Raw genomic sequence first — 28,000 nt, forward strand, 5'->3', positions numbered from 1 at the left:
CAACTCTGTGCGACCCATAGATGGCAGCCCACCAGGCTCCCCCATCCCTGGGGTTCTCCAGGCAAGAACACAGGAGTGGGTTGCCATTTCCTTCTCCAATGCGTGAAAGTGAAGTTGCTCAGTCGTGTCCGACTCTTAGCGACCCCATGGACTGCAGCCTACCAGGCTCCTCCGTCCATGGGATTTTCCAGGAGAGAGTACTGGAGTGGGTTGCCATTGCCTTCTCCCATGACAGTCTAGCTCAGAGACAAAACAACTGACCTCAAATCTACCTACTTCGACCCTAAGCATCCACCCACCACTGGTCATGCCACTCCACGTAATCTCAAAATGGGTCCTGGAACTTATGCAAATACGTAAGTAGTATGAGATGAAGCTCCCAATCCCATAAGTGAGATATTTTCAGGCAGCACTTTCCTCATACAAATATGTGTGTGTGTGTGTGTGTGTATATATATATATATATATAAATTCTTTTTCTGTCCCATGCATTCTCAGTGAGAGCAATATATCCTTCTCATGGGGGCAAAAATTGATCCTTGCGGCTGAAATCAGATACACAGTGGTTTGTGGCCCTCCAAAGGCCCAGCACATAAACAGATGTCCAGTGTATCTGTGGTGTGATATGGTGTATTTCACAGCAATGGGAGCAGTTAAAAAATATAATGCCTAAGAAGTCTTAGAGGGACAAAATGATATAAAGGCTGAGAAGAAGTGAAGTGAAAGTTGCTCAGTCGTGTCCGACTCTTTGTGACCCCATGGACTATACAGTTCATGAAATTCTCCAGGCCAGAATACTGGAGTGGGTTTCCCTTTCCCTTCTCCAGGGGATCTTCCCAACCCAGGGATCAAACCCAGGTCTCGCACATTGGGGTAGATTCTTTACCAGCTGAGCCGTAGGGGAAGCCAAAAGGCTGAGAAGCACCATGTTATACTATTACTTCTTTTCCCCTGTGAGCCTAAGCTGGAATGCAGTGTTTCTGAGTGGATTGCAGGGTCCAAGGAGCATGTGTAAGGCAATTTAGAACCTGGGTCCCACCACAGACGTGCAAGATCAGTTCCATGGGAAGGAGCAGGAACTTTCACTTTTAATAAGTTCTTGTATCAGTCAGCTTGGGCTGCAAAACAAAAGCAAAGACTGAGTGGCTTAAACAATGCATTTATTCTCTGACAGTCCTGGAGGCTAGAAGTCGAGATCCAGGTGTGGGAAGGCAGGTTCCTCCTAAGTCCTCTTTCCTTGGCTTATAGATGGCCATCTTCTCCTTGTGTCCTCAGACAGTTGTTCCTCTGCCGGTATCCGTGTCCTAATCTCCTCTTACTATCCGAATGGGAGTCATATTGGATTAGGGCTCATTTCACCTTCATCACCTCTTTAAGTCTCCATATTGAAATACAGTCTTATTCTGAGTTCCTAGGGATTGGGGCTTCAACATATGGACTGGGGGGAACACAATCAACCAGTAACGATTCTCAGGATGTTTCTCAAGCACTGAAAGTTTAAAACCTGCTCTGAGGGGTGAGGAGAAAGATACTGCCATCACCCACCAGGATGAGCATACGGGGTCACTTGTTCACTCGTCAAGGTTTATTGATACCCCCTCCCAAATGTAGAATACAGAGGAATGAATGAATTATAAAAATGAAACCTGGACTTGGAACACCCTCAATGAGCCTATGATATCAGAGAATGAGGGCAATCCCAGTAACATGAGGTGTGTCTCAGAGCCAGGGCTGGAGGTCCCTTTGTCCAGAATACTCCATCAGGGAGGGCACACCCTGGTAGACCTGATGGCTGCCATATTTATGGTGGGGACTGCTACTCATCATTAATCAGCTTTCTCTATCCAAGCATGGCCCCCATGGTGTTTACTAAGGGTATAGGGTTCCTAGGGTTTCCCTGGTAGCTCAGCTGGTAAAGAAGCCACCTGCAATGCAGGAGAATCCAAGAGACTCCAGTTCGATTCCTGGGTCTGGAAGATCCCTTGGAGAAGGGATAGGCTACCCACTCCAGTATCTTGGGCTTCCCTGGTGGTTCAGATGGTAAAGAATCCACCTGCAATGTGGGAAACCTGGGTTTGATCCCTGGGTTGGGAAGATCCCCTGGAGCAGGGCATGACAACCCACTCCAGTATTCTTGCTTGGAGAATCCCCCTGGACAGAAGAGCATGGCGGGTTACAGTCCATGGGGTCACAAAGAATCAGACACGACTGAGTGACTAAGCACAGCACAGCACACAGGGCTCCTAAGGTTTGACTTGGGGGCACTGTGTATACACAGTCAAAGCCAGGGGAAAGCATTTCAGATGGAAGGAATAGGGGAAACAGGTACACAGGACCATAGCAGCTATATGCATCAGCATTGCCTTGGCCTCTTAATCTGTAAAATGGGGGTGTTAGGTACATACACCCTCATCAAAAGATAACCAAGGGGATTGGTATCAACACCCCCATTTTGTGGGTTGAATGGTGACTCTCCAAAGTGACATCCATGAGTCTGGGAAGATGACTTTATTTGGAAGAAGAATCTTTGCAGATATGATTAGATGAGGATCTTGAAATGACATAGCCTTGGATTGAGGGTGGGCCCTGAGTCCAATGACAAATGTCCTTTAAGAAAAAAGAGGAGACACATGGAGACAGTCATGTGATGACAGAAGCAGAGTTACAGGTGACTTGGCCACAAGCCTGAGAATACCAGGGCTATCATAGAGTCAGGAAGGATCAAGAGCCAGGAAGAATCCTCCCCTGCAACTTTGAGGGAGCACTCTCTCTCTCCCTGACATGCTCTTTCCCAGTCTCCTTCCTGTCCTGTTGAACCACATGTTGCTTCCGGAACATAAGCCGGTAAAACCAATTGCAGAATGAGTTGAGACTGAGTGTTCTAGATCTCCCGAAGGGTCTCTTCTTGCCCACTTCCCTTAAGCAGAATTTCTCAGACAGAGATGGCAGCTCATTAGTGGCTTCTCAAATCCATAAAGTGGGTAATGATCAACATTTTTCTAAATGGAATAGAAAACAAGATGTTTCAAACACAGAACGAGATGAACTTTTCATGCATGGACTGGGCCACAGTAGCTTTCTCCATTTGGCCAGGTCTGCAGGCCTGCCTGGCCCTAGGCTCAGAGAAGATGTAGTGATGCTTGCATCATGGTCCCCATCCCCCACACACTGTGTCCACAGTGCCCCTGGGAACCACCTGCATACACTTCAGAATCAGCTTCCCATTGAGCCCAACTCAAAACACGGGTCATGGAGAAGAACCTCCATGCGTCTTGGAGACGACCTCCACAAGAAATGCGTCTTAAAAAAAAAAAAAGAAATGCGTCTTGTGGCAAACTACATCGTGCCACCTTTATTTTATTGAAATAAAATATACATAACATTTACTATTTTAACCATTTCTAAGTATACAATTCTGCAGCATTAAGTACATTCACATTGTTGTACAACTCTCACTCCATCTATCCCCAGAATGTTTTTATCTTCTCAAGCTGAAACTCTACACCCATTTAAAAAATGACTCCTCCTTCCCTGAGCCCCTGGGATCTCTCTCTGTTTACGGCTTTGACTACTTTAGGGGCCTTATTCATACATGTGGAATCATACAGTATTTGTCCTTTTGTGATTGGCTTACTTGACTCAATATATTGTTCTCAAGGTTCACCTGGTTTGTAGAATGTATCAAAATTTCCTTCCTTTTCAAGAATGAATAACATTCCACTTGTGAAAAACCCTGGGCCCCCTCCTTATCCAAATCAAGTCTACTAAATAATGGCGCTGTGGGAGACCACCGCCCAGGTCAGCAAGGGAACAGGCACCTCCAGGCATGAACTTCAGTGGATGCAAGATTCAGGCGCCTCCAAGGTCCAAGCATATGAGGACAAACCAAGTGCCAGGCAGGGAACGACATGGGACTCTCAGTGCCCACCAGCCTATAGGTCATTAGTGAGGGAGACCGACAGGAGCAGGGTGTGTGCAGTGGACACTCCCGCAACAGAGGGGGCCACAAGAACCTGGATTCGGGGGTCCCTGGGCACCTATGAGGAGGAGTTTGTGGTGTGGTGTGGGGGAGAAAGGGTGGGAGGGGGCCCCCGAAAGGCCTATGAAGGTTCTCTTGAAGCAGCAAGACACTGTGGAAGGCCTAGTGAGGAGCGGCCCTAGGGAGAAAGGATCAGGAGAGAGGGGCAAGTGACTATTCTAGGGGTCCAGGGAGAAGGGATGCAGGCCCCACTTGTGTCTACAGGAGGGCAGAATCATGATACAATTCATGCAGTAGAACTTTCCTGTTAGTTTAAAATTTTTTTCCTAAAAGAGCACACAAAATTTGCAAAGAGGAGTGTAACATTATAAGAACTATATATTGGTCTCTGACCCTCCATTTTTAACATAGAGCTCCTAAAACCCTGAGATGTTCCTGTGATGCAAAGGCTAAAGGTATTAATGAGGTGACTTTTGGAAAGCACCAAGGGATTGAGTCTGGCTGTCAGACTCAATGGCAGCCATGCTTATTAGAGGGTTGGAACTTTTAGCTGCACCCCTTGACTTTCAGGGGCTTCCCTGGGGGCTCAGCAGGTAAAGTATCTGCCTGCAACGTGGGAGACCTGGGTTCGATCCCTGGGTTGGGAAGATCCCCTGGAGAAGGGAAAGGCTACCCACTCCAGTATTCTGACTGGAGAATTCCATGGACTGTATAGTCCATGGGGTCACAAAGTGCTGGACACAACTGAGGGACTTTCACCTCACTTGACTTTCAGTCAGGGGAGAGGGGCTAGATAGAAGCAATCACCAATGGTCAATGATTTAATCAATCATGCCTATGTAATGAAGCCTTCATAAAAACCCAAAAGACAGGGTTCAGAGAGTTTCTAGGATGGTGATGTCAATGAAAAAATAATCAACTTTATTCAAGCCAATCTAAGGATTATAACCTGGGAGCCAGTCTTTCAGAAAGTCCATCAAAGCACAGTTTTTGAGATAAAAGTTTATATGTTAAATGATATAAAGACAGTTTACACAATCCAGATGTGCAGATACAAAGCAAGAAGTGGGTCATCATGATCCCCTATGAGGTTAAGAAGGAATATTATCTCCTAAAGAGGCAGAGTTAATGCATTTGCATAATACACACTGAATGAGAAGGAGGAGGCCCAAAGGGGCAGGAAACAAATTTTACGTCTAAATTTTTCTTGTCTTTCATAAAATATGCACTTTATTTCATCAGTGAACACACATCCACATGCCATGCCAGAGGAGAGTACACTGCAAATTCTACGGGGACAGAAGTTCCTGCACTCAGGACACTTTCAAAGTTCAGAACAGCCGAGTGTTTCCTAGAGCCAGGCTTATTCGCAGACCTAAGGGATTCCCCGGGATATGACTGGTGTTTGGACAGGCATGCAAAGTTGACATAGTGCAGACAGCTCCAGTTCAAGCAGGCAGAAAGCGGAGGCCTGAAAGCTACCCTCCCTGTTAATGAGAACACAAATGAACAGAACGATAATCATTGTCTGAGACCTTCAGGGTCATGCTGTGAAGCTCTGGGTTTTCTGTCTAGTGCTCTCCCTTTTGAGCGATTTGAGCTTCTTGGAACATCTCCAGGAAAGAAAGGGTTATTGAGTTCCAACCTTCCCATGTATCTTGGTCTTGAGAGGGGAGTGGAGTGTGACTGCTCCTTCTGGGGTGATGAAAATGTTTTGGAATTAGAGGTGGTGGTTGCACAACATTGTGAATGAGCTAAACGCCACCGAATTGTTCCCTTTTAAATGGCTAACTTTATGTTATGTGAATTAGACCTAATATACACATACAAACAGTACAGCAATCCCGTGTTCCAGAGCTCAGCTTGCAGACAATACAGGATAGCCAATTGATCATGACATGAATCTTCATGTCCTTTGGTTTTTTGTAAAAGACTTCTTTTCCATGGGCTGGTGAATTCCCCTGTGTTCCTAGATTTCTTAGCTAATTCCCAGCACTGGCAAGCAAGCACCTACAAACTTCTCAGGCTGTCCAAATTCAGAATCAGCCAACACTTATCCCAAGTGAGGAGAAGATTTGGGAAGAGCTCAGACACTTGTGTAACCAGGGACTGGAAATCAGCTGTACAGAGGAAGGTTGCCTGGATAGTAGTATCTGCATCCGAGTAGAAACAGTTGTGGTCCTTCTGCACAAAAGATCATCCTGTTAGTTCACGCATTTTCTGTCTTTACTTTTCTCTCTTCTTGCTTTGCCTCCCATATCCCAACAGGGCACATGGACTCCACAGGCCGTTCTAGGCCAGAACTCCAGGAGACTGGATTGGTCTCACCTCTTAGGTCATTTGTCTCAGTCTTCCTTCAGGCCACAGCCACTTTGAAGGACCAGTAGCTTTGCCTACTTAGGGTTCTTAGTTGTATAATTTAGATGACAATGGAGAAAAGAAGGCAAGTGAGTGAAAGGGGATGGAAAGGTTTTCCTTAGATTTGAATATTTTATGCTGTTTGATGATGAGCTGTGAATCAATATGACAGGTAAGGAGGGTGAGGTAAGTGTGGTGAACAGCAGGAAACTTAGCAAAGCCTGTGTGTTCAGGTTCTTGTCAGAGTCCCTTTGTTCTCAGAGATAAGGATTCTCCTTTCTTCTGGGTATTGGGAGGATATGTTTCAAGTAGGGCCTATGGGAGAAGGGGGAGGTAGGGGGAGATCAGAGTAACCTTCCTGTTTCTGCCATTTTCTCAAACCCCTTCAGCTTAAAATATTCAATATGTCAAGGTGCTATGATCAGCTGTAGCATACCCTGAACCCCATCACAAGCTAACAAAAAGTTTTATGTTCTAAATGGAATCATTGAAAAAAAAACTTCTGCAGTAAAGGTCTATGTGAAGCAGTAGGAGGGTAGAGCCCAGACAGCCTGGCACTGAGCCAATTTCTTTCCCAGGGATGACTTCTGCCCAGGTGTACCAGGCCTGCTGCAAGCCAGAGGGCCCTAAGCCACCTTGGGCTGTGTCCCCAGGGAAACCTGTTCTATATCCCGTGTCCATATGTGCCTCCAATCCCATGCAGCATTCTTGTCTAGGACTAAGGCACAAAATGAGCTCCAATGGCCAAGGCCCAAAGTGCTTGCTGTGGCCAACGGTGATACACACTTTTCCTACTTAAGGGCCAGGGGCATTGCCAGCTGGTGCACCAATCTTTTAGCTGCACAGAGGCTAGGAGAGAGAAGGATAGAGGAAAGAGGAAGTGATATATCACAGCTCTTCTTCTGGCCCTGTGAGTGGCTTTGAGAAGAGCCTTTGGTGTCACTGGGCCCTTTGGTGTTGCAGCAGCACCGCCTGGATACTGGAAGGGATACTATGCTGACCGATGGCCATGTGGCTTTAGGAGCTTATTGAGCTCCTCGCCTCTGCGGAAGGCCAACAGCAGGCAGCGCGTCCCGCCCCTCCCTGCTTTGACAACCAGACGTCTCTAGGAGTGCCGCTGGCCAATAGGTTTCATACTAGGAGCACGCCACTGCATGCTGCAACCGCCAATAGAATAAAAGCGCTCTGCAACCTCGTAGCCCCATTGGCTCCTCCACTACAAGCCCTACGGCTTGTCCAATCAGACGAGACCTAAAAGTCGCTTCATTTGCATACGGCCTAGGAGATAAGTTGCGGAGAGCCAGCTTGTGTACGCCCTTCCACTTTTGTGTCCCCAGGGCCCAGAGGTTTTGTTTCTGCCGGCTGGAAGGAGGTGGGATGGCGTTTTGCTCGGCTACACTCCTCAGATCCCTATTCAGTCTCCAGTTTCCTCCGGTGCTGTTGGCCCCAGGGGGACAGATGACCGTGCCCGGGCGGCCTGAGAAGGGCCTTCCAGGAGCCTCAGAAACTCCGAGCCCAAGACCAGCTGATCCTGCCGTAGAATGTCGCGCCAGACCCCAGGAAGTGGGCAGGACGCGCAGGTGGTTAGGTCTCCGCAGAAGCGCGGGCAGCCTTGAGCTCAGCGTAGCCCCGGGTGGGGGTGCAGGGGAAGCCCTTGCAGACCTGCTCGGTCTCCGGAGAGAGGATTGGTGTTCAGCAACCTAACCATGAGGATAGAATCTTTAAAATTAACAAGAGAAGAGTCTGAGGCGAAAGCAACCAGGAGAGATTGCTGGTGCGGAGGAAGAGACTTCTCCGCATTGAATGAATTCAGTGGTTGATCCAAGATGTGGGATTGAGAAATGTTACCAGATGATAGTCTTGTACTCTTGACAAATAGGAGACATGAGTCTGTGTATATAACCAATTTGTTAGGTGTTCTTTTGACTTCTCAGACCTGCCTATTCTTTTTCACAAAACGTGAGCAACTTCTCTTGGCTGCCTTTTCCGGAGACTCCTTTCCTCCTTAATTGATGCCATCGCCTGTGAAAATTTAATTCTAACTGATTATTCAATCATTTGTTGTATTTATGACAATGTTTAACGCACATTTCATTTCTAAAATAAATAGTTTTGTAAGTATTTGAAAGACTTGCTTATCAAGAAGAAGTGGCTCACTAGCACAGGAATGAAGGTTTAATAACCCCAAGAGTCCAAAAGGTTATTTTTAAAAACAAAAAGACCTGGAGGCCTGGGGCGCTCCAGCTGCCAACCGTGAGCTAGCCGACGCCCGCGGCCGGCCGGGTCACCTCTGTGTCAGCGTGTTACGATGCCGTCTCCTACCAACCTGGCTACTGGAATTCCCAGTAGCAAAGTGAAATACTCAAGACTCTAGTACAGTTGATGGCTACACTGACCTTCAGGGAGAAACTTAACTACTAAAGCCAGCAGACTGTGGAAATCTTCCTTCTTTCCTGATGTAACGAGATCCGATTTATTAAACGTATTCTTTGTGGGAAACACTTAAGCCCTCCTAAAATTCCATATAAGGCCATTGTGCTTGCTACAGTAGTTTTTGATTGGAGCCTTTCTCATTAGTATAGGCTCTCTCCTGCTGGCAGACTATATTACAAAAGGCGGAGAGGGGGTTGGGGGCGAGGGTGTGGGGGGCGGTGTGCAGACCTGCCGTTCCTATTCTGATCATTGGCATCCTGGTGTTCTTGCGAGGATTTTAACACCTGCGCATCGCTTATTGTGCACCCAAAGGCTACTGGGGATACTCCCACAATGACATTCCAGACTTTGATGACTAGCACCCACCCCAGCCCTGAAGTAGAGAGTCCCAGATGTAACTGAACCCAGCTTTAAGACACTGAGCAGAAACAATGACCAAGGCCTGAGGAGTTGTGCAGTTTGCAGATGTTTAACCAAACAGTGGTCAGATTTTACCGGTCCACCCTAAAAGATGTTAACTAAGCTCACAAGTAACTGTTATCAGGGCATTATCTGTTTTTCATTTCCTGGCCCTGGCAAAAGCTCCTGACAGGTTTTTCCGCATGAATATACATCATAGCAGTATTTATTGTGTGGGAAAGTGGGAGGTTATTCTGTAGTGGAAAGTGTTCTGCCACCACCCTTTTTATAGTTGAGCATTCTTTCAAATAGTCCTCAAGGTCAATATGTTCTTGTGGCAAATGGAAGAATACAATATGTCAGATTTCTTATTACTAATTTATTTTGAAAATAAGTGTCTTATCTTCATACTCTTAACTTTGTGTTCTAGTGGAAGACCTTGGCAAAATCAAATATCAGTGTGGTGCATCTATATTTCCTATTTGCTTTCTTATTAACAACTAAGAATTTCTTAAACCTCAGAGCAAATTTTCAAAATGTAAATACTTTTTTCTGTTCACCAGTCTTCAGCCAGCTCTGATCTGGCTCACTGATAGGCTGGCCAGCATATAATCTGGATCACTCTGTCCTGTGTGGATCAAGATGTTATGTATGTCATGCCCTTATGGACTAGACTTCTGGCTGTTTCATAAGGAAAAAATATAGGTGAATGGTTATTATTTAGAGTTTATAACCCTGTTGTTAGCTCCTTGTATTATGATGTTGTTAAGGGAGCACACTGACTGAAACCGCCCATCCTGGCCAGGCTCTCTAGTAACCATTCACAAGTTGCTTTACGACAGGAGGTCCTGGAAGGGAATACGGAACTACCAACCAGAAGAGTTCAGGAAAGGTCAAAAGGAGACACCGCGTGTCTGACCACCTCCCAGAATCCCTCTTGCTAGCATCCATCTTGGCTGAGCGATGCGTGCGTCACCAGGAAGGACTCTTGAGTCAGAATGATTGGCTAAGGACAACCCGGAAACTAATCCCATCACCATAAAACCCAAGAGAGCAGCCAGCGAGCCACGAGGCAGAGCAGTTCTCCTGGGTTCCCTTACTCCGCTGCTCTCCACCTGGGTGCCTTCTTCCAATTAAGTCTCTAGCTTTTCAGCACGTCTCCTCGGACAATTCTTTTCCAAGTGTTAGACAAGAGCCCGCTCTTGGGGCCCTGGCCGGGGGGTGGCCTTCCTACAACAATGTCATTCTGCTGAAGATTTTAAGAATTGGCCTGGATCTCTAGAGGACTGGACTACCTTAGCTTGATCTGCCTCTTAGCATGCAAAAAGTGACCTGTATTCCAAAGAAATTAAAATGTCAACAACAAAGGCTTATGGATCTTTATCTTCAAATTGCTCAAGATTCTGTTAGGAAATGCAGCACCTCACGTTTGTACTACCTGACTTGGCAGACTGGGGTGCCTCAACTGTCAGCCACCTTGTGCCTTTATCTCCTCCCAGGCAGCAGCCTTCCCGGAGAAAACACTAGGTGTGCCCTGAGGCCTTCTTTGAACCCCAGGGGAGAACTGTTGACTCCACTCCTCCCACACCTGAGGGCGAATGAAGCTCAGACATCCAGGGTACAGGGCTTTGAAGCTGCCATCGCTGGGTCTCCACAGAGAGACAGGTAAAAAGAAATGAAGACACTCCAAGGTGAGAAGGCACAGCCTCCCCAGAGTCAGCGTAATACAGGTGGGGGGAGGGAGGTCGCCTGAAATCCGAGTGAGGCAGACAGCCAGACACACCCAAAGTCTGTAAGATCAAACCAGAGTGCTTGCACATTATTGTTTGTTCACTTATTCCAAGGGGCCCCAACTTTTTCCAGGGTGCATACCACCTTAATGTTCCAAAACTTCTAAGGCTCCTTTCACATACCTAGACACCCAGATTTGATAGGGAGCTAGTTAAAGAACTAGCTTGCCTCTACAGAAACCCAAAAGTGACCTGAAATACTCCAGAACCCAACTTCCTTTCCTAACAGGAAGTCCTGAGTTGAGTGGCCTGAGGATGACCAAAGAATCTCCCCTTCTCATTTTCCATCCCAGTCCTGTGTGTCACCTTGGTTCTTTACCTTTTGTTTGTTGCTATTCTCCATTCCATGGGAAACTACCCTAATGGATTCCATTTACCAGCTTGAAGTGTTCTTCCAACCACGAAGTGTTCTCTATGCACGTGTTAAATGCGGTCTTATACCTCACTGTTTGCAGCATGGTGCCACAGCCACACGCCGTAAGCTCCACTGTGTCCAGTAGCTCTGTATCTCTTTATCTCAGGGCTTCAGCATAGAGCCTCCAACCCCCGTCTGACCTTCCACCTCCCCCACTGAGGGGCACTGGCACTCGTCCTGCCTACCCCAAGACAATGGTGCAGAGTGTCTAAGTGTGCATCCCCCTGTGGGCCTGGAGAAGACTAATACCACCTGGGAGTGGGTCACTGGGTCCAGGGTCACGACGCCCCAATCTGATGACAGCTGGCAGCAGTGCTGAAGAACTCCGCAGCACTACAGGTAACAACACGTGGTAGCTTTCCCATCTCCATCAACCCAAGTGTGTCATTATGCTTGTGGGCATGTGATTTCTCTGCTACAAAAACTAAGGAGTTTGAGCATCTCCTCCTGGGTTGCTGAGCTCTCTGGCTCCTCTTACACACTTGCTTGTCCACATCTCTGCTGTTTTAATTCCAGGCACTTTTGGCTTTTCATGAATTTGCAGGAACTCCTTGCAGTTTGGGTACAAACCACGTTGGTCTGGACACTGCAAACATCTACTCTTCCTGTCTGTATTAACTCTGGCCTTGGGACACTTGGTTGAACGGAGGAGGCATATTTATAAGACCAACCAGCTCACCTGAGGAAACTATTTCCAGCAGCTGGCAGCAGAAAAGCAATGGCAGCACTCTCGTCAAACCGCTGTGGGTAGTACCACTGTGTTCCTTGACCCACTGCCCCATGGCAGGACACAGCGAGGGGGGCATTCTACCAACAATGGAAAGAATGGGCATCAATTCACAGGTCTGCACAGAGCTCTGCCCCTGTGCAGGACTGGAAGTAGCCATGACGCCTGCCCCACCCTCTCCAGCAGGTCATATCCTGGGAAAAAGCTACTTTTGCATCAAGAGACTGTCAGCAGCCTAGCTTCCCCTGAGTTCTCTTGGACATGAAAATCAGGTTGGGACCCCCCCTGTGCCCATGTCATGTGGCAGAACCAGTTCCACTGCACTGCTCCCCATGCTGGCACCCCCCACTTCCACCTTTCTGGTAACTAACATGGACCTGGATCACCTCCAACCTCCCGATGCTGCAAATGATTCAGTATCCATCCTGTGAATGTTCCCTCATAGAACCATGCTGGCATCTTTTTGGCACACCGACCCAAGGCTGGAATTGCCAAGTCATATGGAAGCAAACACAGTGGAGTCAACCTGGAAGTCACTTCTGAGCCCTGACAGATATACCTGTGGGCCTGGGCCACACTGGTGGTCTGACCTTTTGATGTGTAGCAGGAGTTTGGGGTCCTGTAACTCCATCTCCTGTGGGGCTGCAGGAGAGACCAGCCAGGCTGAGTGTCAGCATGTAGATGCAATGGACCCAATGAAGGCTACAAACACCAAGTCAAGTAGCCTACCCACCTCCCACAAGCCATGCTTCATCCAACTGGTCACACACAGATGCTGGAAGTGACTGTCCTGACTCCACAAGACAACGCAACTGGCACTTTCCCTGATGTCTTTCCCCTTGGCTTGATGTTAACCTGTCTCCTCTTCCAGTGATAAACCTTCACCGTGAGCACAAGGGCCTTCAGTGAGCTCTAGGAGCTTTTCTAGCAAATTACCCAGCCTGAAGAGGCACTAGTTCCCTCTAAGTTCTTGGCTGGCCTGATTCTCTTGGTTTAGTCATTCAGTTTAACCCTCTTTAGGCTGCTCTCCCAAAGGGCAGCAGCACCTCTTGGGCAACTCCCCACTCAAGCTTGAGGTCATCCTAACAGCTGGGGCAGTACCCCACTGGCCTTTTCACATGCAAGTCTCTCTGTATCAGAGTGCAAGTATCCCCTTATTTTGTCGTCATCAATCTGATGAAATAATTCAACTACAAGTGTGAAAACAACCCTGAGCATTTCCCTCTGCTCCCCTTGGACAAAGGATCCTGACCTGAAAACAGGCCACAGGTCCTAACTATCCATGACTTTCCTATTAAAGCTCTAAGAATTAAAAGGAAAGGGATCTAGGTATTGAATGAATCAATGAATTTCTTTGAAATGTGCTCCCTACCGTTTGGCAGACAAAACTTTTCTTGTCCACCTAGCCTGGGTTTCCCTTCACTCATGCCTCTGCACTGACCTCAGATATGCAAAGCCAGACATGGTCCTGAACCAGTCAAACGAACCTGGGTTGAGGAAAAGCCATACGTTCACTGGGACCCTACTCAACCAGGTCCTCGAGGGCAGGAGCATGCAAAGATCCTCCTCCACTGTGAGGTTTCCAGAAATACCATTTCAGCAAAGAAAGATGAGGGGACCAGCCATGGAGACGTCTGGAAAAGGAATATTATTCCACAGAGAACGCAGGACCCACAGCAGAGAGGCCACTGTGACCAGGGAGCAGGGAGCAGGGGGTGAGGGCTGACTTCAGGGAGGAAATGGCAGGGGTTGGCTGTACAGTCCAGCAAACAACACAGAGCTTTGGACATTCAGAGGGACTGCTACGCACAAAGTCAAAATCTCACCAGAATCAATGGCCATCTATGCTGCAGGGTTATTTGGCCAAGGTTCTAGGGCTTGCCAAGAGGATGAACATGTCTCTCCTATTCAAAACCAGGCAGCTTTGTCCACCCTCTGCTTGTCATTCTTATGTAGACATTGTGTGAAAGAAATGGAGAGGTGGTCAGTGGGCTGAGAATTCTACCCACACACCGTTACAGAGAAACTAGATCCATGCTGGTGTCGGACCTCCTCTCCCCCCAGCACTGGCAGCCCAGAGGCTACCACTTTTCTGGACTGCACACCAGCCCTCTATCAGTCCTGAGGCAGTCAACTTCGAGGAGAACGGGCAGGCCTCCCAGCAGATCCCTGCAGAGAAAAACAGGCAGCTGGATCTCCAGTCATGGGAAACTGGGGCAGCACCCCAATTTCGCGAAGCAGAAGCAGGAGGTGGAGGGCTCCTCAGAGACAAGTCCAACCCACAGAAGCCCCCAACGTGGCACAGGCAGACGCCGTGCCTCCTTGGAGACTGGCCAGGGCGTGGAGAGGACAGATGAGGAGAGACGTCAAGCAAACTGGCTGCAGCAAGCCCTCTTCAGTAGGCTCTGAGTGCAGGCTGCCAGGCAGGCAGGCAGCCCACCCCCAAGCTCACAGAAACACAAAGGCCCAGGGCTCAGAGGGTTCATCCAGAAAGGGGCCACTAATCACAAATCTGCACTTGCGGGAACAACTCATAGCCTCAACCACCACCCTAAAAGCCTGTTTGTGTCAATTCTCACACCCCTTGATCTTGTCACTTTGTGCTACATTTTTATCACTTGAAGGAATCTACACAATGACACTAAATAAGAAGTTTTGCTAAATTCATCCAGTAGAGGAAATATGAAGGGAAGTCAGAGGTGCAGGGAAAATGACATATCAAGGTGAGGTCTGGGGATGGCCTGACCCTGACATCGCTCCTGCTGCCCCAGGAAAAATTCCTGGGTCAGTGAGGGGCAGACAAGGCAGATAGAAGGTGATGCTAAGACAGCTTCCTGGGAAACCACTGGCATCCAAGGGATGGAAGATGGAAAAGAGAGATGAGAACAGGTTGAGGAGATACATTAAGAGGCAGAGAAGAGATACAGCCTGAAAGACATGCCAGCCAAGGGGCTCTACTGTCCCTGAACACCCCGGTTCTCGTGTTTCTGTGGACAGATGCTGAGCCATAGTGGGTGTAGGTTTGTGCAACATACACTGTTCAAGGACCTCAAGCAGATGTGACAAGTCTGATCGGCCCACCATCCCCACCCAGGCACATTGAACATTCCTTTCCCTTGACAGTCACCTCAAATTTCACCTTAACTGCTGTGCCCTGCATGGGTGTGGGTCTGTGGGCCTGGGCGTGCATGACTGGTGGAGCAGCCCCATCACGAAGCAGGTCTGCACAGCCCAAGCCTCCTGAAGATGACAACCACAGCCTATGGAGATCTCAGCAAATCTGATGAGACTTGGGCCAACGAAAAGAACTTTATGGAGTCAGGATACACTGGGGTTAACTTACCCCCAATACAGATCTCTACAGTGAAATGTTTACAGCCTGGAAACATGAACACCCAGAGGAAAAGGGAACACAAACATTCTGCGGCAGACCACTGTCGTCAGCAACCCCAGGTGGGCATCTCGAGTTCACAGTCCACATATTCACCTAGGAGAAGACACGCAGGGCTGGGGGTGTCTTGAAGGATGGCAAGGGGTCCAGAAGGAGGCAGAGGGAGGAGCTGCTTCAGGCCAGGGATGGTTAACAGCTTCCTCCGCCTGCTGCCTGGGCAAGCAGCACTTCACTGCACAGGGAGAGAGGGGAACGAGTAAGCGAGTTTCTATCCTAGAAGCCAGATGACTGTAGAATCCAGCCCCACCAGACCCTCGTGTCTCTTCACCCACAGTCAGCACTCACTTGGCGCTGAGTAACCACTATTACCAGAGGTAAAACGGCACCTCTCAGCTCAGAGGAGGGAAGGACAGCGGCTACCGGTTCCAGGATCAGACTCAAGGATTGCAAAGAGCCCTGAATCCCAGTTTTAGGCAAGGCTTTAGGGCAGAGTAAGGAGGACATTAAGGATGAGGGCATGGCAACCACCACCATCCCCAAGATCCCTGGCTCTTCTGACCTCATGGCCAGCTACTACCCGTAGAGCCCAAGGACAGGGTAGGGGCCCAGTACTTCAATATCAGAATGCAAGCACTCCCTCTTTGCAAATGTTGGGGGAAGCCAGAATCTCCTGGATTACTCATTCCTGAAATTCAGCCCTAAATGGAAGCCAGGCAGTGCTGGTCCTAAGGTTTCTCTCTTGATAAGCTACCCTCTTGCCAATTCTCGAATCTGCATCCCCTCTGCCCTCCCCTGACCACCAGGACTGGGTGCCCACCTGGAGCAGCATACTGAGACCCAGGTTGCGGTGCCTCCTCTCCAGCTCCGACACAGCCTGCAGCAGAGACCTGAACCTCTCTGCTGGGTCCTCGTCCTCGTCCTCCAGGGACCCTTCTTCTTTCTCTGCTTCCTGTAGGAATCGCCCCTCCTCCTCGGCAAAGAAGGCCCGAAGCTTCCTGTAGTCAGTCAGTGCCTTCTTCCTCCGGTCCATCACATGTCCCTACAGGATGGGCGGGCAGCAGGAATACCCGCGTCCTCAGGCTACCCCGAGAGCCCACCCATCCACCACTGACACCTCCAGGGAGGAGCAGTCCCTGACCGTCTGACTGTACAGTGATCAGCGGTGGTCCAAGGCCCTGCCCAACAGGGTCAGCGTGCACATCCCTGTTTCCTCGTTCACGCGGACTCGAACCGCACCCCACTTGCCTTCCACACAGCAGCAGCGGACTCAGCCTGGCCATGCAGATCCCGAGCATCATTCAGATCTTTCTTCATGATCTCCACAGACCCCTTGTTCTCCTGGAGAAAGACGCTGGTTATGGGGTGTGTGGTCACTTCTGAAAGTCTGGGGCCCACCTAAGCCCAGTCCAGAGGGCCATCACACTACTAGAATTCTGTCAGGCAGTCCAGAGGCCCAGGTTCATGATCTAAGCCCATCAGACACCTCAAAACTCTGCAGGCTGCAGAAAGGGTCTTGGTGACCCACTATGCTGTCTATAGTCTGATAGAAATCTCTGTGCTAAGAATCCGACAGAGTAACTACACAAGACTATTAATTGAAGACTCTCGTGTTACTGTCTCCAGCAGAGGGACGGAGGGTGGCCCCCTTTAGGGTGACCAAGGGCACACACAGGGCCTGCCCAGCTCCATGCACTGACTGGGTGGGTGGGGTCCTTCACCAGAAGAGTCCAACTCCAGTCCCCTGGCCACATGCTCTAACCCCAAGGAAGCCCCTGGATGCAACATCCCACTGCTTAAGGAGAAGACCCCAGGACCCAATCCCTGACGCATGAACCCTCAAACAGGCTACTCTCTCCCCTCAGGTTGGTAGGGACCACACTGACTCTTTCCACTGCAGGGGCCTGGCTGTCTTTATTCTCTCAGAAATAACGCTGCACTCCCCCCCCCCCACCCCCCTAAACACACACACATACACACACACACACACACACCAGCAGGTCCCTGGGATTACCAGCCCTCAGCTGTGACCAGACTCCAATGGCAGGTTCTGACCCAGAGCCAAGTGCCACATGTAAACAGTTGAGCGCACAGTGGAGAAGGTTCCAGAACAGAGTGGATGAAGGGACTCAAGAGGGCTCAGAGCAGGTGAGAAGACCGAATGGGAAAGGGGTGCACAGGACCAGAGAGGAGCAGTGCCCTCAGGCCACACCCCCGCTCCAGTACTCTTGCCTGGTAAATTCCATGGACAAAGGAGCCTGGCACCCGACAGTCCGTGGGGTCGGAGTCGGACAGGTCTGAGCGACTACTACACCCACAGAGAGGACTTTGCCCGTGGGGGTGGGGATACCGTAGCATGACATCATGCCAGGGGGCAGGGCTGTGACACCACGGGGGCTGGGCATGGGGGGCCCCCAGCAGGGCTCTTTGCCAAGGGGGGCAGGGCAGGGCAGTGCAACACTGGGTAAGTCACGCGGGTACGGGGAGGGGGGCAGGGTGGTGGAGGGAGAGAGAGGAGAAAGTGCCCCGTCCAGGCGTGGGAAAGGGGGACAGGGTCCCGTCCTGGGAGGGGAGAAAGGGTACTGGGCACCAGAGGAAGGAAAGGGGACAGGTCACTATCTGGGGTATGGGGAGGGCAGCTGGCACATCGTCCAGAGGATGGAGACTGGGGGCCAGGGCGCCATCCAGAGGATGCGGAGGGGGGACAGGGCGCAGTCTGGTGATGAAGAGAGGGACAGGGCACCCTCCGGGGAAGGGCACCTTGCCGCGCAGCGCCTTCCTCCAACGGGGCTCCCACTCGGGTGGCTCGGGCCCCGCGGCCATGCGGCAAGCTGCGCACAGCGGGCCCCCGTCGGCGCGGCATAGCAGCTGCAGCGCCGCCTCCGAGGCCGGGCCGTCGCGCGTGGGCGCCGCAGCTGCCTCCTCGAGCGCCAGCAGGCGGCGGCTGAGCGGCGGGCGGCCGGGCTCCACGGCGCGCTGCCAGCAGTCGTCGGCGCACTCTGGACACGGGAAGGGCCCGTCTTCCTCCGCCCAGAATCGCACCACGCACGCCCGGCAAAAGCGATGGCCGCAGTCGGCGCGCACCGGGTCGCGGGGCGCACTCTGGCACAGGGCGCAGGCGGCCTCGCCGGGGCCCGCGGGGAGAGCCAGGGCGGCAGCGGCGGGGCCCTAGAGGGCTCAGACAGGGATGCGAACAGGGGCGCACTGGTGGCTGGGAGAGCCGGGGACCCGGACGCACTAAAAGCGCTGCCGGAGAGCCAGGGACAGGAATGCGTTGATAGAGGTGGAGCGCAGGGACAGAAGACAAGAAATGGCGACTGGAATGGCTAGGCGCCCGGCGCAGGGTCCTGGCAGGGGTGGTCTCCACGCAAGGTCCCGGCAGCGGTGTACCACAGCCTCCCGGGTCTTGGCAGAGGCCGCGCCACTCTGCCAAGGTCCTGGCAGCGGTGTACCCTCAGTCCGGCTCAGCTAGCAGAGATGCACTTCGCACCGACCCACGTCCTCGCACGCTGAAATCTTACAGAGGTTTCACTTCTCCCATGAATGACTCTTATGCGAAAAGGAAGCAGTTTCATTTGAAAACTCCGTTAAAAAACGTTTTTTGTAAGCTGCTAGGACCTGATCTGCAAGCACCTCCTTGCAGCGCAATGCTAACGCGGGGTGGGGACTGGGCTGGAAAACCGCAGCGTGGGACCTCTCGCGTGCAACCCCTCGCGTCAAATCGTTCTGTACGCACCGAGCTGCGTGGGCTTTTCCCGTGTGCGCAGGTTAGACGTGAACTCTCAGGGGAGCACGTCCTGTGAGGGCCATCCTGAAAGAATCCAGGAACAGCCCGCGAAGGAATGATCTTCCAGGGACACGCAGATACCCACAAAAGCGAAGTTTTGTTTCGAAAAGTATAGAGCTCCCAGCATGGTCACTGAGAGGGGGGAAAGCGTTCCCCAAAACCGCGGGAATCAACAGTTTATATCTTTAATGTTGACCCACCTATTTGTTTTTGGTTGGTTTAGGATACCAGTGTACATAATCCCTGGTCTAAAAATCGTATCAGTTTGTCAATTTTTGTGACCCTTTTCCCCTGATCTCCCAGTTCTTGAATTTTCTTATGATATAGAGTCCATCCTCTCACCTTTTCTCGTGACCTCTCACCTCACCTTTTCTGATGACCTCAGGCCATTATCTAAGGGCCACCTGGTGTTTTTCTCCGTGATCACCTGCTAATTGTCCTGTCACAGGTTCTGGTGTTTTATGGCCTTCACGTCAAGGGAGCTTAGAGGCATTCCCTTTAAATGTCAACAAACTGGAACAGCAAACACTTATGTAAAAAATAAGTGGAGATTGGAATTCGATTTTTAAAAGAAGAAATCGAGTCCTTTTTTTCCTTTTGGCCCTACACTACACTGACTGCCTCATATTTTTCTACCTCAACCCCACCTTAGCAGCTTGGAACCCAGGCCTTCAGTCCACTGTCCCTGAGCAACAGGAACGGCAAATTCAGCCTCGAGAAAACTCATTAATGCAGACTGAAGACATCTGATAAGACCCAAAGCTACCAGTATACTGGTCCATACCAGGAAATTTGTTAGCATTTCTTTAGAAAAGACAAAAAAATGGTTTGGGGAGGAGCAGTCTAATAGGGTGAGGTTTATTTGGATTTTTGTTTTTTGGTTGTTTTTAAACAAGCTAGCACGTGGTTTAAAAAATGTAGTTTTCAAATTTTAAAAAGTGAATCTTTCAGTCCATATACATGCAGTCTTCCTAGGTATTGTGTTTTGGTTTTGGGTGTGTGTGTGTGTGTGTTTTTAACCTGATGTTCACCTACGAAAAATGCATAATGTAAAAGTTAAGTTTTATTCAGGGAGCTTACTGATGCCTATAGCCAGGAAATGGGGCTTCCCAGGTGGCTTTAGTGGTAAAGAACCCCCGTGCCAATGGAGGAGACTTAAGAGATGCTGGTTTGATCCCTGGGTGGGGAAGATCCCCTGGAGGAGGACACAGCAACCCACTCCAGTTTCTTTTCTGAAGACTCCAATGGAAGGAGAAGCCTGGTGGGCTAAGGCCCATAGGGTCGCAGAGTTGGACATGACTGAAGCAAATAAGCATGCAAGCACTCACACATATGTAGCCAGGAAATAGCTGTTGACTGAAGAAAATGCACAACCTAAAAGTTGAGAGTTAATATTCTATTTGGCAGACTTGCTCCAGGAAGAGAGACTCTCAGAACCCAGGTATATAGGAGTTTTTGCAACAAAAAACAGATAGTTGGACTATCAAAATATTGCTGTTGATTAAAGAAAACCAGGCATCTTAATGGATTTAGTGCTTTTTTTATGGATGGGAAGATGTAACCATCGGGGCTTATTGGAATCAATCATTCCTTTGATAGGGACCTTAACTATCTAAAGGGCTAGTATCCTGTTCTTCCTAAATCCCCTCAGGATTGGCCAGTCGCCATGCCACAACACCCTTTGTTTACTGATAAGGCAAGCCTGTCTTCATCCACACAGCCTCTCCTTACCTCTGAAGGAGGAGGAGGAAAGGAGGAATGTGTGTGTGTGTGTGTGTGTGTGTGTGTGTGTGTGTGTGTTAGTCACTCAGTTGTGTCCGACTCTTTGTGACCCCATGGACTGTACCCCGCCAGGCTCCTCTGTCCATGGGATTTTGCAGGGAAGAATACCGGAGTGGGTTGCCATTTCCTTCTCCAGGGGATCTTCCCAACCCAGAGATCGAAGCTGGGTCTCCTGCACTGCAGGCAGATTCTTTACCATCTGAGCTACCAGGGAAGTCTGAGGGGCTGCTCCAAAGAGACAGGGAATGAGCCAATGTATAGAAGAATTTTTTGATTGGTAAATACAGTCAGGCATACATCTTGGTAAAAGAGTACTGTTAATCACAACAGATATCTCAAGTTGCTGACTTTAGTGCTCTTCTATCTATGGGAAGATGCAAGAATATGGAGTCACTGAAACTATTCCTTACACATGTAACGTGTAACATGATAGTTACACATTTTAACTATCTAGGGGCTTGGTAAATCCAAAGTGCAGAGTGTTTCATCAGTTTTCCTGTCTTGAATTCTCCTCCGGACACTGTCAATGGGCAAGTGCAGTGGGTTGCAACTTGCCCCTTTCCATAGGAGAATAATGAGTGACCCTCTTTATTCTCTTTATGTACACTGGTATAGACTTGAAAATGCACTAAATGGGCAGTCAGAAGTGTGGCTAGAAAACTGAGGTTAGTTCTGTGGATTGAGGATCAGAAGGAGAAAAGCACTTGAAGAAGAGCCTAGCTGGTTTGTTGGGTAAACTAGGAACATAATGGAGAGAAAAGAGGAAAGAAAAGAAATCAATGAGCAAAGTCCATAATCCTGTGAGTGTGAAAAATAATCAGGTACAGTCATTAAAAGAAAACAGCCAAACTAGGAAACTGCCAGCCAAAATATACAGAGTTCATAAAATTGGAACAGAAAATTTCAGTGGAAAAATACCACTGGAATTTGTCAGTTCACAAAAATATAAATAAAAGCAAATGCCAAATAGAAAAATTATACACTCTACCCAGTTACTAAGAAATAAAAATATAAATTGAGATATTTTTTTCCCACTATTAAGTTGGGAGACCTTGTTAGTGAACCAAACTTGGCTCCACTCATCTGTCTCACAGCAAAGCCAAGCTTTTGTGTGGTGAAAAAAAGCATATTGTTTATTAGAAGGGCTCCAAGCAACGGGGGCTTCCCTTGTAGCTCAGCTGGCAAAGAATCCACTTGTGATGCAGCAGACCCCAGTTCAATTCTTGGGCGAGTAAGATCTGATGGAGAAGGGATAGGCTACCCACTCCAGTATTCTTGGGCTTCCCTGGTAGCTCAGCTGGTAAAGAATCCGCCTGCAGTGCTGGAGATCTGGGTTCAATCCCTGGATTGGGAAGATCCCCTGGAGAAGGGAAAGGCTACCCATTCCAGTATTCTGACCTGGACCATATAGTGCATGGCATCGCAGAGAGTCGGACATGACTGAGCAACTTTCACTTCACAAGCAAGGAGAATGGGCAGCACGTGTTCTAAAATCCCAGACTCCCCAGTGATTTTAGGGAAAGGTTGTTTTGGGTTTTGTTGTTTATTGTTTTAATGTTTGTTTACTTTTAATTGGAAGATAATTGCTTTACAGGGTTGTGTTGGTTTCCACTATACAACAACGTGGATCAGCTGTAAGTGTACATACATCCCCCACTTGTTAGCCTCCCTCCCATTCCCCTAGGGAAAGATTTTTAAAGACAGCATTTGGGGTAAGCAGTAAGCAGTAAATTCTGATGAACTTTCTTCTGATTGGCTGATGGTGAGATAACATCAAGGTTATGTTTCAAGAATCCTTCCCATCAACCTGGTTCCAGCCAATCTTGGGTCTACCTACTGTGGTCATCATGCAGCCACCCCCTCCACCTGGGAGTAATTTCTGCAGGACAACTCAAAGATACACATCAGATTATTATATCCCTTGAGAAGGAACAAAGACTCTGTTCTATTGTTGAGCTATTTTTCAAGCTATCTTGCTTTTCCTTTTTAAAAAAATTGTATTTGTTTAATGGCTGTGCTGAGTCTTTGTTGTTATGCATGGGCTTTCTCTAGTTGCGGTGAGCTGGCTTCTCTCGTGGCAGAGCAGAGGCTTTAGGGCCTAAGGGCCTTCAGTAGCTGTGGCACATGGGCTTAGTTGCCCCAAGGCATGAGGAGTCTTCCAAGACCAGGGATCAAATCCACGTTCCCTGCGTTGGCAGGTGGATTCATAACCATTGGACCACCAGGGAAGTCCGTGCTTTTTCTTCATTTCTGCACTCCATCATGTTAAATCCTGCCCCAAGGCCACAGAAGGGAAGCCCAGAACCAAGTTCACCTCAGAAGCTGACCGAGCCCCTTTGCAACCATTGTCAAAAGCCTGCCTGATCGTCACGATCAGGCTTCCTGACCCCAAATTAGGCAAAAATGCCCAGCCCGGTAGTCACCTTATAGCACCCTAACCAATCACTTAATGCCAACCTTCCAGCAGGAATTTTGTTGTGAGGCTATAAAAATTGGCTACTCACACAGGAAAACTGTCAGCTCTCCCTGGTCTGTCAAGGTCGGCCCACTGTGGTCACAGTACCCACATTACCTCTGCTCTTTGTTCTTAATGAACTGAATGAAATAAACTTAATAAAATAAATGAAATCCCTTCTGAAATGCTCTGTCTGGGAATTCTTTTCCAACCAGCGCTTGGACTTCCTCAACACATCACTTCCCTAATTAAAGCCTGAGTCTGCTCTTCAGAACTCAGAGAAGACCTAGGATACTAAAGCCTTTTTCTACAAACAAGAAACGGGGGACATGGAGGGGCCTCCCACTGGGTTTCAATCAAAAGAAAACTCTGATTTTGCAGATATTGCTTCTGGGAGACAATGTAGCAATGTGTTTTAAGAATCTTCGATTTTTCATAACCCTTGGAATACCTTTTCTCAAAATATGTTCTATAAAAATAACCTCAAATGGAAATAAATCCTCCTATCATTTGGTTTGATTTGGAGAAATGATTGTCATGTCAATATTTGGGAGGGATGGAATCTTAAAGTGCAACAATGGGGAATGACTCAGCAAATTGTACTAGCCATCAATTTGAAAAGGTATGAAAGAGTTTTGGGAATGAGGAATGGCAAACAGTATTATAATCCATCTATGATCTGCTCCCAGTTTCATTGTGTGGATTTTTCCCCACAGCAGGCAATTCTCTGTGTTTACAATTTAACATAATTTTGACAGTATCTGGAGATAGCATCACCAGATCAGTTCAGTTCAGTCATTCAGTCGTGTCCAACTCTTTGACACACCATGGACTGCAGCATACTAGGCTTCCTTGTCCTTCACCATCTCCCAGAGTTTGCTCAGACTCATGTCTATTGAGTCGCTGATGCCATCCAACCATCTCATCCTTTGCTACCACCTTCTCCTCCTGCCTTCAATCTTTCCCACCATCAAGGTTTTTTCCAAGGAGTCTGTTCTTCACATCAGGGTCCAAAGTACTGGAGTTTCAGCTTCAGCATCAGTCCTTCCAATTCAGGGTTGATTTCCTTTAGGATTGACAGGTTTGATCTCCTTGCTGTCCAAAGGACTGTCAAGAGTCCTCTCCAGCACCACAGTTCAAAAGCATCAATTCTTCAGTCCTCAGCCTTCTTTATGGCCCATCATCTCTCAAATCTTTTGACTATATAGACCTTTGTCAGCAAAGTGATGTCTGCTTTTTAAATGTGCTGTCTAGGTTTGTCATAGCTTTTCTTCCAAGGAGCAAGCGTCTTTTAATTTCATGGCTGCGGTCACCATCTGCAGTGATTTTGGAGCCCAAGAAAATAAAGTCTGTCACTGTTTCCATTGTTTCCCCATCTATTTGCCACGAATCTTAGTTTTTTGCATGTTGAGTTTTAAGTCAGCTTTTTCACTCTCCTCTTTCATCAAGAGGCTCTTTAGTTCCTCTTCCCTTTCTGCCATCAGGGTAGTGTATCTGCATATCTGAGGTTATTGATATTTCTCCTGGCAATCTTGATTGCAGCTTGTGCTTCATCCAGCCCGGCACTTCGCATGATGTACTCTGCATATAAGTTAAATAAGCAGGGTGAGAATATACATCCTTGACGTACTCCTTTCCCAATTTGGAACCAGTCCATCATTTCATGTCCTAGTCTAGCTGTTGCTTCTTGACCTGCATACGGATTTCTCAGATTTGGTATTCCCATCTCTTTAAGAATTTTCCACAGTTTGTTGTGATCCACACAGAAATAACTACATGTCAAAATGTGTGGGACCCAATAAGCCATACTTAAAGGAAATGTTTCTTTAAACTTATTTATGGGTGTGGGGATGGGGAAGAAAGAACTAACCAGAGAAGAACTAATCATTTGTTATGGGTTGAATTGAGTCCAGCAAAAAAGATAAAAGAAGTGTTGAAGTTTGCTAACCTGAAACAAGCGTGAATTTATTTGGGATCAGCAGAGAATTGCAACTTGGGGTCTGCAACCGTGGCGAGCCACATTCATATTTCCATAGGGCAAAGGAAGTACACTTTTATGAAGAGGAAAAGTTGGGAGGGCTCCAGTAAACAGAGTCCATGTCTTCACTGGCTGAGCCCTTGCCTAAAAAGAGGAGCATTCTTCTTCCTATTGGGCTCTGTTACCCCTGCAGCACAGGGAAGCCCCCCTTCTGGTCTCCAAACTCTACTTGGGAAACGCAGCAGGACTCCGCAAGGCCCTCCCTGCAGACAGACTCCTCGGCTTCCACCGAGTTCCAAACAACAAACTTAATCAGAGAAATGAGAACATGCAAAAACAAAGGAAAACAGTCAAACAAGACAAAACAGTTTAGCCATAAAACAAAGTCAAGAACCTTCAGTTCCTTCCCAAGACCAGGTTGTCTATGCTTCTGAGCCACTGACTATATATAGATCAGAGGTTTCCATACCCTCCTCCTCAGTTCCATTAATTTGCCGGAGTGGCTCATAGAACACAGAACACATCACCAGTTTATTATAAAAGCATGTAACCTGGAAACAACCAAGTGAAAGAGCTGCATAGGGCAAGATAAGGGGAAAGCGTGCAGAGCTTTCATGCTCTCTCTGGGCACACCACTCTCTCCAAACCTCTAGACGTTCACTGACCTGAAATCTCTCCAAACCCCATCCTTTTGAGCTTTTATGGAAGCTTCATTACATAGCCATGATTGATTAAATCATTGGCCACTGATAATGGATTCAACCTCTAGCCCCTGTCCCCTCCCAGGAGGTCAGGATGGCATTAAAATTTCCAACCCTGTCTCACTAAGTTGGTGCCCCTGGCGACTGCCCCCATCCTCAAGGACTTTCCAAAAGTCACCTTACTAACACAGTCTGGTGTCATCAGCAGAGGTCTGTTTTGAATATCAAGACACTTTTATGTTCTCATCACTTAGGAAATCCCAAGAGTTTTTGGAGCTCTGTGCCAGGAATAGGGAGGAAGACTAAATATATATTTATTATATATCACAATATCACATCTTCAAAATATTTCCAGTACTTCATTAGACGTTTTTAAAATGCACTGGAAAGCAGGCAAGCAAGAAAAATGGGCAGAGGGAAGATATTTGTGAATATACATATTTACACATTTATATATACATATATCTGTAAATAAACAAGAGGTGGTGCTTACTCGAATCGATGATAGTAATGAGCCCTGAGCTGTGAAGTGTCATTAGCAACTCATTGTATGAACAGCAGAATATAAATAATAACTGAATATTGTACTATATACTTAAAATCTATTAAGAGTAAGCTCATGTGTTTTTTACCAAAATAAATAAAATTTCAAATTTCTTCCTGGATTTTTTAAATTACTCAAACCTATTCTTCCTTAAATAAGTCAAATGAACGACTACTGCCTTATCCCACAGAGCTCTTAAATCTAGAATAAAAAAGAAATGGGCCAGTTTGCATCAGCTCAAGTAAATACTAGTATAATACTTTAATAAGGTGGCACAAGTAAATTTTCTAGGAAATGAAATCCATTTCATCTTGATGTGTCAGGACCAAAGTGACAAAGTAATTTGAACTACAGGACTGAAAATGGAGGTGGCATATTCCTTGGCTCCTCACATCAGCCCACTTGGATTGTTATAATACCATAGACTGGGTGGATTAAAAGCACCAGACATTTATTTTTCATAATTCTGGAGGCCCGTAGGACTTGCTTGGTGTTCCAGCATAGGACTCTGGGAAGAACACTGGACCAGCACCTAAGGGTGTTCTACAATACCAAAGGAAGGCGAGCCTGGGGTCTCGGCTCACCTCGAAGGAGTCTCCTTGTGGCGAGCTCTTTGCCCTGTCCAGACCCGTGACTGACGATTTCCAAGCCCAACCCATCATCTCACTCCGCTCCCCGCCCCCCAACTCCTCTTCCTAAAGGTGTGGGGGGAACTCAGACGCTCCCAAAATTCTGGACGCCACGCCCTTGCCAAGACAACGAAAGAAAAACCGAGGGCACTCAGAAAGGCCACTTGCCAACGCGGGTGTGCTGAGAACAGCTGTGGCGTGGCCAGCCTCTCCGTCTCGGGACGGCTCCGCGCGGAGGCGCCTCGACGTGAAGGTCGGCGCCCGGCAGAGTCGCTCCAGGCTGGCCTGGCGCTGGGATCCAGCGCGAAGGGGCTCCCTGGACACCGAGAGAAGCGCGCAGAAGGGCAGCCGGGCTCGGAGTCTGCAGCAGTGCAACGAGGCAGGATAGACGGGCCCGCGGACAAAGGACTGCAAGGGCGCTGCAGAGTGGAGCTCCATGGCGCAGGAGTGCCGCAGTGCCAGGACGCAAGCGGGTGGCAAGCGGCGCGGGCTGCGGACAGGCGCAGGTGGAGTGGAGGCTGGGGCCGGGTGGGGGAACTTTCCCTGCCGTGTCTGCCCCCCAGTACAGCCGGGGCAGGAGCCAAGTGGAGCAGCCGCCTCCGCTATTTCCCCAAAAGGGCCCATGTGGATCGGTT

At 48.5% G+C, this 28,000-nt stretch overlaps 1 protein-coding gene across 1 annotated transcript; it reads right to left on the reverse strand.

The window, feature by feature from the left end:
• Positions 1 to 15,391: 15,391 nt before the first annotated feature.
• RNF187 (ring finger protein 187) lies at positions 15,392 to 27,989 on the reverse strand. Its single transcript, XM_020894699.2, has 6 exons — positions 27,534 to 27,989; positions 27,321 to 27,431; positions 18,250 to 18,657; positions 16,738 to 16,830; positions 16,310 to 16,531; positions 15,392 to 15,724 (listed from the first exon to the last, which is right to left on the reverse strand). Exons 1-6 carry the CDS (start codon positions 27,987 to 27,989, stop codon positions 15,722 to 15,724), a joined length of 1,293 nt encoding a protein of 430 aa, XP_020750358.2. The 3' UTR covers positions 15,392 to 15,721.
• Positions 27,990 to 28,000: the final 11 nt, after the last annotated feature.

The sequence above is a fragment of the Odocoileus virginianus genome, chromosome 3 (assembly GCF_023699985.2).
Source record: "Odocoileus virginianus isolate 20LAN1187 ecotype Illinois chromosome 3, Ovbor_1.2, whole genome shotgun sequence".
NCBI classification, from domain to species: Eukaryota; Metazoa; Chordata; class Mammalia; order Artiodactyla; family Cervidae; genus Odocoileus; species Odocoileus virginianus.

Bases quoted from the DNA above. Each gene is read 5' to 3' on its own strand.
- RNF187 (XM_020894699.2), bottom strand. From the start codon at position 27,989: ATGGGCCCTTTTGGGGAAATAGCGGAGGCGGCTGCTCCACTTGGCTCC. The intron at 18,658-27,320 runs GTGAGCCGAGAC...TGAGCCCTCTAG, and splicing joins CACAAGGAGACTCCTTCGAG to GGCCCCGCCGCTGCCGCCCT. The intron at 16,532-16,737 runs GCAAGTGGGGTG...CCCATCCTGTAG, and splicing joins CCGCTGCTGCTGTGTGGAAG to GGACATGTGATGGACCGGAG.